The sequence below is a fragment of the Musa acuminata genome, unplaced genomic scaffold (assembly GCF_036884655.1).
Source record: "Musa acuminata AAA Group cultivar baxijiao unplaced genomic scaffold, Cavendish_Baxijiao_AAA HiC_scaffold_701, whole genome shotgun sequence".
Taxonomy (NCBI): Eukaryota; Viridiplantae; Streptophyta; class Magnoliopsida; order Zingiberales; family Musaceae; genus Musa; species Musa acuminata.
In genome coordinates, this window is record NW_027020936.1 from 1 (window position 1) to 13,270 (window position 13,270).

Sequence of the window (13,270 nt, forward strand, 5' to 3'; positions counted from 1 at the left end):
CAAATCACATTATTTTATGAAATCTTTCATTGAAAAAATATACATAGATATCTTGCAATGTATGGTTACCATTTCTAAGGTTAATGCACAACTTTTAAAAAAAACAATTATCAATGAATCCATTTACAACGATGAAAGAAATCAAGAAGGAATTGATGAAACAGATCAAGATACAATGAACTTTATTTCGACTATAAAAAAGTCCTTTTCTAATCCTAATATTAGAAATGATTTAAACACTTATCACGACTTATCTTCCTTGTCCCAAGCATATGTATTTTACAAATTGTCACAAACCCAATTATTTAACAACCATCACCTGAGATCTGTACTTCAATATCACGATCACGGGACCTATCCTTTTATTAAAGACAAGATAAAGTATTATTGTATGACACGAGGAATATTTGATTCCAAATCAAGGTTTGATTCCAAATCAAGGCATAAGAAAATTAATAAGTCTGGAATGAATAAATGGAAAAACTGGTTAAAGGGTCATTATCAATATAATTTTTCTCGGAGCAAATGGTCTCGATTAGTACCGAAAAAATGGCGAAATAGAGTCAATCAACGTTGTACTATTCAAAATAAAGAATCAATGAAATTGTATTCATATAAAAAAGAAAAAGACCGATTAATTCATTACATGAATGAAAATTTTTGTGCAGTGGATTTATCGATGAGTCAAAAAGAAAAATTTAAAAAACACTACAGATATGATCTTTTATCACATGAATATATAAATTATGGGGATAGTAAGGACTCATACACACTGAAACCCGAATCGTTTTATGTATTGCTAAATATGACTATTGATGATTACCTAAAAAAAGGATATTTTATTGATACCCATAAAAATCTGGATAGAAAATATTTGGATTATAGAATTCTTCATTTTTGCCTTAGAAACAATAGTGATATTGAGAACAATAGTGATATTGAGAACAATAGTGATATTGAGAACAATAGTGATATTGAGGACTGGACCGATATGTATATCGGTACCGAAATTTATAAAAATACTAATAAAAATACTAAGACTAAGACTCATCAAAAAAAAATTTTTGATTGGATGGGAATGAATCGAAATTATTCTACCATATCAAATCTAGAACCTTGGTTCTTCCCAGAATTTGTGTTACCTTTTGATGCATATAAGATTAAACCGTGGATCATACCAATCAAATTACTTCTTTCTAATATTTATTATGAAAATGATATTAGTCAAAATCAAAATGAAAAAAATATTAGTCAAAATCAAAATGAAAAAAATATTAGTCAAAATCAAAATAAAAAAAATATTAGTCAAAATCAAAATAAAAAAAATATTAGTCAAAATCAAAATAAAAAAAATATTAGTCAAAATCAAAATAAAAAAAATATTAGTCAAAATCAAAATAAAAAAAATATTAGTCAAAATCAAAATAAAAAAAATATTAGTCAAAATCAAAATAAAAAAAATATTAGTCAAAATCAAAACATCAAAGATTCCGTTAAAATAGAATTTCAAAATTCCAACCAAGAAAAAGAGGGTCAATCAAATCTTGTATCAGATCCACAAAAACAAAACCAAAAGGAATATCTTGAAGAGGATTGCACGAGATCAAACATTAAAAAAGGTAAAAAAAAAAAAAAACAATCCAAGAAAAATAAGGAAGGAGAACTAGATTTGTTCCTGAAAAAATATTTTATTTTTCAATTAAGATGGGATGACCCCTTGAATCAAAAAATTATTAATAATGTTAGGATATATTGTCTCCTACTTAGATTGATAAATCCAAGGGAAATTGCTATATCCTCGATTCAAAGAGGAGAGATGCATCTGGATGTAATGCTGATTCAGAAAGATCTAGCTCTTACAGAATTAATAAAAAGGGGAATATTAATTATCGAACCAATTCGTCTATCTTTAAGAAGGGATGGAAAATTCATTATATATCAAACCATAAGTATTTCATTGATCGATAAGAGTAAACACCAAATTAATAGAAAATACATAAAGAAAAGATATGTTGATAAGAATAATTTGAAAAAATCCACTGGACGACATGGCAATATATTTGTGAATGGGGATCAAGATCATTATAATTTCTTTGTTCCTGAAAATATTCTATCTCCTAGACGTCGTAGAGAATTGAGAATTCTAATTTGTTTCAACTCTCATAATCGGGATATTGTGAATAGAAATCCAGTATTTTGCAACGAAAACAACATAAGAAACTCTGAACAATTTTTGAATGAGGACAAACGTCTTAATACGGATTTAAATAAATTAATTAAATGCAAATTGTTTCTTTGGCCCAATTACCGATTAGAAGATTTAGCTTGTATGAATCGCTATTGGTTTGATACCAATAATGGTAGTCGTTTCAGTATGTCAAGGATACGTATGTATCCACGATTCAGAATTATTTAATAGTATATTTCCTATATATCACATGCCGTTTTCAGTAAATAAAAACCGAAAGATGTACGCATATGGTGTGTTACGTTCTGGTACATGATACGTATTTACTTGTGTATCAATTCAATTGAATCTAGAAAGAAATCTACAGAATCTTTTTAGGTGCAAAGAAATCATTCTCTTTCGTAAATGCAGAAATATATTATCCTTTTCTTTTCTATCTAAATCAAATGGAAAATTTGATTTAGATAGAAACGGATAAATCTAAATTTTTGCGTGTACTAGATTAAAAAAAATTGACATAATATAATAATTATTATTTTATTTTTCCTGATCGGTAAAATCCATGGCATGGAAAAGAAAGAAAAGAAAAAGATAAAAAAAGTTTTATGGTCAAAAATTCATTCATTTCACTTCTTCCACAAGAAGAAAAAGAAGAAAACAGGGGTTCTGTTGAATTTCAAGTATTAAGTTTCACCAATAAGATACGAAGACTTACTTCACATTTGGAATTGCACAAAAGAGATTTTTTATCACAAAGAGGTCTACAAAAAATTCTGAGAAAACGTCAACGTCTGCTGGCTTATTTGTCAAAGAAAAATAGAGCGCGTTATAAGAAATTAATTGACCAGTTGGATATTCGGGAGCCAAAAAATCGTTAATTAAATCGTTTGAATTAGTATAGTAGTTATTAGATTTTTTATTTTGATGAACCTCCTACTTTTTTGAGGAATTCATGAAATAATGAATTAAGGAAGAAAAGATATGACTGTACCGGCTACAAAAAAAGATTTCATGATAGTTAATATGGGTCCTCACCACCCATCAATGCATGGTGTTCTTCGACTGATCGTTACTCTCGATGGTGAAGATGTTATTGACTGTGAACCCATATTGGGCTATTTACACAGAGGGATGGAAAAAATAGCGGAAAACCGAACAATTATACAATATCTGCCTTATGTAACACGTTGGGATTATTTAGCTACTATGTTCACAGAGGCAATAACGGTAAATGCACCAGAACAACTGGAAAATGTTCAAGTACCTAAAAGGGCTAGCTATATCAGAGTAATTATGCTGGAGCTGAGCCGTATAGCTTCTCATTTGTTATGGCTTGGGCCTTTTATGGCGGATATCGGCGCGCAGACTCCCTTTTTCTATATTTTCAGAGAGAGAGAATTGATATATGATTTATTCGAAGCCGCCACAGGTATGCGAATGATGCATAATTATTTCCGCATCGGAGGAGTAGCTGCCGATCTACCTTATGGCTGGATAGATAAATGTTTGGATTTTTGCGATTATTTTTTAACAGGAATTGTTGAATATCAAAAACTCATTACGCGAAATCCCATTTTTTTGGAGCGAGTCGAAGGAGTGGGCATTATTGGTGGAGAGGAAGCAATAAATTGGGGTTTATCAGGACCGATGTTACGAGCTTCTGGAACACAATGGGATCTTCGTAAAATTGATAATTATGAGTGTTACAATGAATTCGATTGGGAAGTCCAATGGCAAAAAGAAGGAGATTCGTTAGCTCGTTATTTAGTACGAATCGGTGAAATGAGGGAATCTATAAAAATAATTCAACAGGCTCTAGAAGGAATTCCTGGAGGACCCTATGAGAATTTAGAAGTCCGACGCTTTGATAGAGCAAAAAATTCCGAATGGAATGATTTTGAATATAGATTTATTAGTAAAAAACCTTCACCCAATTTTGAATTGTCGAAACAAGAACTTTACGTGAGAGTAGAAGCCCCAAAAGGGGAATTAGGAATTTATTTGATAGGAGATAATAGTGTTTTCCCTTGGAGATGGAAAATTCGTCCACCCGGCTTCATAAATTTGCAAATTCTTCCTCAGCTAGTTAAAAGAATGAAATTGGCTGATATCATGACGATACTAGGTAGTATAGATATCATTATGGGAGAGGTTGATCGTTGAAATGATAATTGATACGACAGAAGTACAAACTATCAATTCTTTTTCTATATCGGAATCCTTAAAAGAAGTATATGGACTCATATGGATCTTTGTACCCATTTTGACCCTTATATTGGGAATTACAATAGGGGTACTAGTAATTGTGTGGTTAGAAAGAGAAATATCTGCAGCGATACAACAACGTATTGGGCCTGAATATGCCGGCCCCTTGGGAATTCTTCAAGCTCTAGCAGATGGAACTAAACTACTTTTTAAAGAAGACCTTCTCCCATCTAGAGGAGATGTTCGTTTGTTTAGTATTGGACCGTCTATAGTGGTCATATCAATTCTACTAAGTTATTTAGTAATTCCTTTTGGGTATCGCCTCATTTTAGCCGATCTCAGTATAGGTGTTTTTTTATGGGTCGCCATTTCAAGTATTGCTCCTATTGGGCTTCTTATGTCAGGATACGGATCGAATAATAAATATTCCTTTTCAGGTGGTCTACGAGCTGCTGCTCAATCTATTAGTTATGAAATACCATTAACTCTATGTGTGTTATCAATATCTCTACGTGTGATTCGTTGAACATGAACTTTATACTTCTTTCCTAGAAGTAAAGGAAAGAAGTTGAATGTAATGTATTGAATAGGTATTTTATTTTTTATTCATCATTCGGGTCAATGAGTTAAACCAGATAGTTATATGAGTGAAACAAAACAACTTAGAAGTTTGCAGTAAGAAGATAAAATCTCATTTCATATGTACAAGAATAAAGTTGAAGTAAACATAAGCAGTGTAAACTGTTTACCCCAAGATTAAGATTCTTTCATTAGTCATCATATCTTGGAGCGGGTGTAAAAGATCAACTGTATGGAGTTTTCATTACTGTCTTGTATTTATTACCATGCCGTAGATCAATCAAAAATCAGTGGACGGTTAGGAACACCAAAGTGCACAAAGGATTAGTAATAGAGATAATGTAAGGTATCAAAAAAAGAGATATTTCTACAATTTATAAAACGAATAAAAATAGGGACTTTAAGTTGGTTTATATTTATAAATTTATAAAATATAAATTTATAAAAAAAATAAAAAAATGAATAAAGATATTGATGCATAAAATAAATAAAAGAATAGATAAGAAGAGATTCGTCCACCTCCCATGGATTTGATTCCTTCCCCTATAAAAAAACTTGCAATGCCAACCCCATTTGTAATTCCATCAATTATATATCTATCAAAAAACTGAGTTAGTTCGGTTAATCCCCTTATACCCATGGTAAAAACCTTAGTATAAAAAATATCTATGTAACCACGATTATATGACCAATTGTATATCCCATTTTTTATTTGGTCCAAGAGAATCCTTTTAGGACCACCTTTTACAAATGCATTGATAAAGTTCAAATTCCGGAAAAACGAATAAGCAGACCCATATAAGATATATGCTATGAATAGTCCGGAAATAGCTATACTTACTGAAAAAATTGCATTTGTAAAAAATTCATACCAATCCACAGAATAACTCGAATTTGGATGGAAAAGGTTTGTGAGTGGAGTTAACCATTTGGATAATATATCCAAATCTATTACTCCTTGATCAAAATGAATTCCTATTGATCCAACAAACAAAGTAAATAATACCAATATAAGCAGAGGAAATAGCATAGTATTGTCCACTTCGCGAGGGTACATAGAAGTGTACTTTTTTTCGAAAGAAGTATTAAAGTATCGTATGCATTTTTTTAGATTATTATCAATTTTATACATATCCTTTGAAAAAAAGAAGACCCTATTATTCATTGTTGATAAAGGTAAATTTCTATTGACTGCTTTGGCTACCTCCTTTCCCCATAGAGATATTGAATAGGACGAACTATTTTTTGTGCTACTGTAATCTTGAAAATGAACGCGCAAATGTCCATCAAAGGTAAGTAAATACACCCGAAACATATAAAATGCAGTCAATCCTGCTGTGAAACAAGCTATTATTGCGAAAATTGGTGAATACAACCAACTATCATTAAGAATTTCATCTTTGGACCAAAAACAAGCAAGAGGTGGAATACCGCAAATAGAAAGTGTACCCAATAAAAAAGTAGTTCTTGTAATTGGAACATATCTTCTTAAACCACCCATAAGAGCCATATTCTGACTTTTTTCTGGCGAATATCCAACAATAGGTTCCATTGAATGAATAATGGATCCGGATCCCAAAAACAATAAAGCTTTAGAATAGGCATGGGTAATCAAATGGAATAAAGCAGCTCGATAAGAACCTATACCTAGAGCTAACATAATATAACCCAATTGAGACATTGTAGAATAGGCTAAACTTCTTTTTATATCTCTTTGAGCAAGAGCCAAAGTAGCTCCTAGTAGTACTGTTATTACACCTATTAAAGATATGAAATTCATTATGTAAGGTATAGCTATGAAAATAGGAAGAAGTCGAGCTACAAGAAAAATTCCTGCTGCTACCATAGTAGCAGCGTGTATAAGAGCCGAGATGGGAGTGGGTCCTTCCATGGCATCGGGTAACCATACGTGAAGGGGGAATTGTGCGGATTTAGCAACTGCACCAATGAATAATAAAGAGGCACACAAAGTAGCAAATAAAGAACTGACACCATTATTATGGATCAAGTTATTAGTTATTTCGAACAAATCCCGAAATTCGAAACTACCTGTTATCCAATAAAAACCTAAAATTCCTAATAATAAACCAAAATCCCCTACACGGTTAGTTACAAAAGCTTTTTGACAAGCACTTGCTGCAGTCGGTCGTGTGAACCAAAATCCTATTAATAAATAGGAACACATCCCCACCAGTTCCCAAAAAATATAAATTTGTATCAAATTGGAACTGGTAACTAATCCCAACATGGAAGCATTGAAAAAACTCATATAAGCAAAAAATCTCAGATATCCTTGATCATGAGACATATAATTGTCACTATAAATAAGAACCAAGATTCCAACAGTAGTAATTAGTATTGACATAATAGAACTAAGTGGGTCGATCAAATATCCGAACTCTAAGGAAAAATCATTATTGATGGTCCAAGACCATAGATATTGATAGATAGAACTTCCATGTATTTGTTGAATAGATAAATTGGCTGAAAACCCCATAACTATACTTAACAGTAAAACACTAGGAAAAGCCCATATACGACGAATATTTTTTGTTGCTGTCGGAATCAGTAGAAGTCCAAATCCTATTGACACAGTAACTGGAAGTGGAAGAAAAGGTATTATCCATGCATATTGATATGTATGTTCCATAAGAAAACAAAATGAAATCTTTAATAATTCTACTATTCTAGTCTAGTCTTAGTAGAATATTCTATTCTGGTAATTTATAGCCATATTATATAGTATAATAAGAAAAAAGAGTTATACCAAAAGGAGTACTTGATTCTAATTATGTTTTAATAAAATTATATGTTTTAATAGGTTTAAAATATATTTTCAAACAGGTTTTAAATATATTTTTTAATAGGTTTTAAATATATTTTTTAATAGGTTTTAAACATATTCGAAAATGCTTTTTTTAAAACTATTCTACCAGGGAATAAGTATAGATAATGACTAAAAGGAACAATCTATTTTGAACAAAACAATACATGTCTTTCACATACAACGATAAAAACTGGTAACCCTTTTTGAATGGCAGTTCCCAAAAAGCGTACTTCTATGTCAAAAAAACGTATTCGTAAAAATATTTGGAAAAAAAAAGGATTTTTAGCTGCAGTAAAGGCTTTTTCCTTAGCGAAATCGGTTTCCACCGGACGTTCAAAAAGTTTTTTTGTGCAACAAACAAATAATAAAGTCTTGGAATAATCGGAATTGACATACCCGAAGAACTTCGAATTTTTTAAGATGAACGATTCACATTAATTAATGTATTGAACTCCTCAATATCAATATGAGTTAGAACTAGCTGTTGTAGTATGTAGATGTGGTATGTAGAATAAAGGTATGTATATCGAATTCTGAATATTTTTTCTATCTACTTTTTTCACAATAGAAAAATATTTTTCTATTGTGAAAAGTAGAGTATGATTACGATAGAAATGAAAATTCTTTTGTTTCTTATATGCCTAACAAAAACCTAATTAGTTTGGTAAATCTTACCATTATGCATTATATATATAATGAAGAGACCATTATATATAATATGAAGAGTATTAATACTCTAATGATACTAAGGAATGATACTAAGGTGTCGAAATCGTTAGAAAATTTCAAATTCTTTTGATTTAGTGATGAAATTGTTATACATATGAAATCCTGGTTATTTAATCTTCTTCATTGAAAAAAAAAATATTTTTTTTTTCATTTTGTTTGAATCTATGAAATCAAATCGGATAAATAAAAAACGAATCAAAAAATAGAAAATGAACAATTCTTAGTTCTATACCTCGACAGACAACAAAACTATTGAGTTCTAACTGTTTTGGAAGAACTTAGTTTCTAGTACGCGAAAGTTTATTATTAAAACTAAACTTACTAAAACTAAACTTACTTTATTATTAAAACTAAACTTACAATGATCCCAACTAAAGATTCTTTTTTTGAATAGAGATTCAAATAGGAATTTAAATGAATTTTGATTTATCGATTCTAATGTTTACTAAACTATATTGAATCCTTGATTCTCGACGATTCAACATGAATTGACTATTATTATTTCAAGTAAGCCGCCATGGTGAAATTGGTAGACACGCTGCTCTTAGGAAGCAGTGCTAGAGCATCTCGGTTCGAGTCCGAGTGGCGGCATCCTTGAAATCCTAGAAAATAAATCCTCTAAAAGAGACACAATGGATCCTATAATGTATTCAATTCTCGATTTAAATTCTCTAATGGGACCCCTTTTTATGATATTTACAACTTTAGAACATATTAACTCATATCTCTTTTTCGATAATTTCAATTGTGATTACGATTCATTTAATGATCTTATTAGTCCGCGAAATCGTAGGATTGCGTGATTCATTGGAAAAAGGGATGATAGCCACTTTTTTCTCTATAACAGGATTATTAGTTTCTCGTTGGATTTCTTCAGGACATTTTCCGTTAAGTAATTTATACGAGTCATTAATCTTCCTTTCGTGCAGTTTCTCCATTATTCATATGATTTCCAAGATGGGGAACCATAAAAATGATTTAAGCACAATAACCGCACCAAGTACCATTTTTACACAAGGCTTTGCCACGTCGGGTTTTTTAACTGAAATGCATCAATCCGCAATATTAGTACCTGCTCTACAATCTCAGTGGTTAATGATGCACGTAAGTATGATGTTATTAAGCTATGCAGCTCTTTTATGCGGATCACTATTATCAGTCGCTCTTCTAGTCATTACATTTCGAAAAAACATCGATATTTTTTGTAAAGGTAATAATTTCTTAATTAAACCATTTTTCTTTGGTGAGATTCAATATTTGAATGAAAAAAGAAGTGTTTTTAAAAACACTTCTTTTCTTTCATTTCGAAATTATTATAAATATCAATTGACTCAACGTTTGGATTATTGGAGTTATCGTGTCATTAGTTTAGGATTTACCTTTTTAACCATAGGCATTCTTTGTGGAGCAGTATGGGCTAATGAGGCATGGGGATCTTATTGGAATTGGGACCCCAAAGAAACTTGGGCTTTTATTACTTGGACCATATTCGCGATTTATTTACATACTAGAACTAGAATACATATTAGAAGTAGAACAAATCAAAGTTTGCAAAGTATGAATTCGGCACTTGTGGCTTCTATAGGATTTCTTATAATTTGGGTATGTTATTTTGGAATCAATCTATTAGGAATAGGTCTACATAGTTATGGTTCATTCACATTAACATCTACTTGAATAAACTACACAGATAAATAATTGAATAAACTACATAAAGAATACATAAGAACATCATCCCATATATATATAAAAAGCTTCTTGTTTGTGCGAGTTTTTGAGAACCGTTTGAATCATTCCTTATTCAAAACGGTTCTCAAAAACTCAAAATGCATCTCATTACAATTCTAATTCACTTTATTCTTTTGCATTGTACAGCGAACGATTTTAAAAATCTTAAAATCAAAGACAAAAATTATATTTCCGTATTATTAATGAAAGACTATCGATGAAAGTAATTAGATAGGATAGCTTGCACCCTGTCAACTGATAGCGAGAGAACGAAATCCGGATAAATACCAATACCTATTACGGGTAGAAAGATACAGATTGAAACAAATAGTTCTCGTGGTCCAGAATCCGCAAAATTAGAGTTTGGAACATTGAATAGCTTGTATCCATAGAACATCTGACGTAACATAGATAATAAATAAATAGGAGTTAATATCATTCCAATTGCCATTACAAAAGTAATTAGCATTTTTGGCATTAAAAGGTATTTTGGACTAGTAATTATTCCAAAAAATACTAATAATTCCGCAACAAAACCACTCATTCCTGGCAATGCAAGAGAAGCCATCGAAAAACTACTGAACATGGTAAATAGTTTTGGCATTGGGATCGATACCCCCCCCATTTCGTCGAGATAAACAAGACGTATTCTATCACAACTCGTTCCTGCCAAGAAAAAAAGCGCAGCACCAATAAATCCATGAGAGAGTATTTGTAAAATGGCACCGTTGAGTCCCATTCCGGTTATAGAACCAATTCCTATAATTGTGAAACCCATGTGAGATACAGAGGAATAGGCTATTCTTTTTTTTAAATTCCGTTGACCGAGAGAGGTTGAAGCTGCATAGATTATTTGAATCGTTCCCACTATTACCAACCAGGGAGAAAATATAGAATGAGCGTGGGGTAATAATTCCATATTGATCCGAATAAGTCCATATGCGCCCATTTTTAATAAGATTCCAGCTAGAAGCATACATGTACTGTAATGTGCTTCTCCATGGGTATCTGGTAACCACGTATGTAGGGGTATAATCGGCGATTTGACAGCATAAGCAATAAGGAATCCAAAATATAATATTATTTCCAATGCCACAGGATATGATTGATTAGTTAATTTTGAAAAATCTAATGTGGGTTCATTAGGGCCATATAAACCCATACCTAGAACTCCTATTAAGAGAAAAATGGAGCCCCCCGCAGTGTACAAAATAAACTTTGTGGCCGAGTAGAGACGTTTCTTTCCCCCCCACATGGATAAAAGTAAATAAACAGGAATTAATTCTAACTCCCACAGCATGAAAAAAAGTAAAAGGTCTCTAGAAGAAAATAATCCTATTTGACCGCTGTACATTGCTAACATGAGAAAATAGAACAATCGCGAATTTCGAGTAACTGGCCAAGCCGCTAAGGTAGCTAAAGTGGTGATAAATCCTGTCAGTAAAATAGGTCCTATGGAAAGCCCATCGATTCCCAGTCTCCAGTGAAAATCAAAAACATCTATCCATTTTAAATCTTCCTCCAATTGGGTTAATGGATCGTCCAATTGGAAATGATAACAGAAAACATAGGTTGTTAGAAGGAGTTCCAACGAGCATATACATATAGCATACCACCTAAACATCTTATTTCCTTTATGAGGAAGAAAGAAAATGGAAGAACCGACGGATATCGGCAAAACAACAAGTATTGTTAACCAAGGAAAATAACTCGTGATAAAGACAAGATACGTTTGACCAGAAAAACCCGTGCTCGGAATAGAATAATATATTTTCTCGAGTACGGGCTTTTGTCGGTAAAGAGGAATCAATTGATTCAAGTGGATTTTTTTGTAACGTATCAATAACCTAGACCCATGCTGCGAGTTGTTTCATATGATAAATAAACACGGACACTCAAAAAATCCGTGGGGCAGGCGGATTCACATCTCTTACAACCCACACAGTCCTCGGTTCTTGGTGCGGAAGCAATTTGCTTAGCTTTACATCCGTCCCAAGGTATCATTTCCAATACGTCTGTGGGGCAGGCTCGTACACATTGAGTACACCCTATACATGTATCATAAATTTTTACTGAATGTGACATTGGATCTATAAATTCCAGATTTTAACATCAAAAATTTTCAATCTGGTAGAAAATTAGTATTTATATTATAGACACCAGACGAAGCAGTGGTTTATTAAAATTTTAAGAATCAATATATTTCTAAATCTGTTCATGAGAAAAAGCCAAGAGACTTTGATTTCCGTTTCAAAAATCATGATCATACGAGTCACATGTGTAAATAAAAATTGGCCGACAAAACAAATTGATCAATCATTCAAATCAATATTTCAATATTCATATTTTCAATATGAAATATGAATATATAAAAATAAAACTAAATTAGTAATTTAATTTATTTTCGTAATATGATTAACATATTATTATTTAATAATATTATTTTTATTATTTTATTATAATATTTATAATATTATGCAGTATATTATTATATAATACATTTATATTATTATATAATACATTAAAAATACATTAAAAACATTAAAATTTAAATACATTAAAATTAAATAAAATAAACAAATAAAAAACGAAATAAAAAAATTATAATACCAATTAAATTAAGAATATAATTATTTTTCATTAATGGAATATGAAAGTGAAAGAATAGAAATAGAAAAATATTCCAATTTCATTTATATTTTCTTATGCTTTATCATGTTGTGTGGTGTCTTGATTTATATGATCATTATAACTGATTATTCAATATATGATCATGATAATTATCACTAATTATTCAACAAATTCGATTGATTGATACGAGTTGATTTTCTGTTTCGATGAATCGACGAAACAATAGCTAGACCAATAGCTGCTTCAGCAGCTGCAACAGCTATAATAAAGATTGAGAAAATGTTTCCTTTTAATTGGCGACTATCAAATATATCAGAAAATGTTACAAGATTAATATTAACCGAATTTAGTATAAGCTCAAGACACATAAGTGCTCTAACCAT

General features: G+C 31.2%; 1 protein-coding gene across 1 annotated transcript; it reads right to left on the bottom strand.

The window, feature by feature from the left end:
* Positions 1 to 9,761: 9,761 nt before the first annotated feature.
* Positions 9,762 to 12,703, bottom strand: LOC135663314 (NAD(P)H-quinone oxidoreductase chain 4, chloroplastic). Its single transcript, XM_065176805.1, has one exon. The coding sequence runs from the start codon at positions 11,878 to 11,880 to the stop codon at positions 10,468 to 10,470; it is 1,413 nt and encodes a 470-aa protein (XP_065032877.1). The 5' UTR covers positions 11,881 to 12,703; the 3' UTR covers positions 9,762 to 10,467.
* Between the last annotated feature and the right edge of the window lie 567 nt (positions 12,704 to 13,270).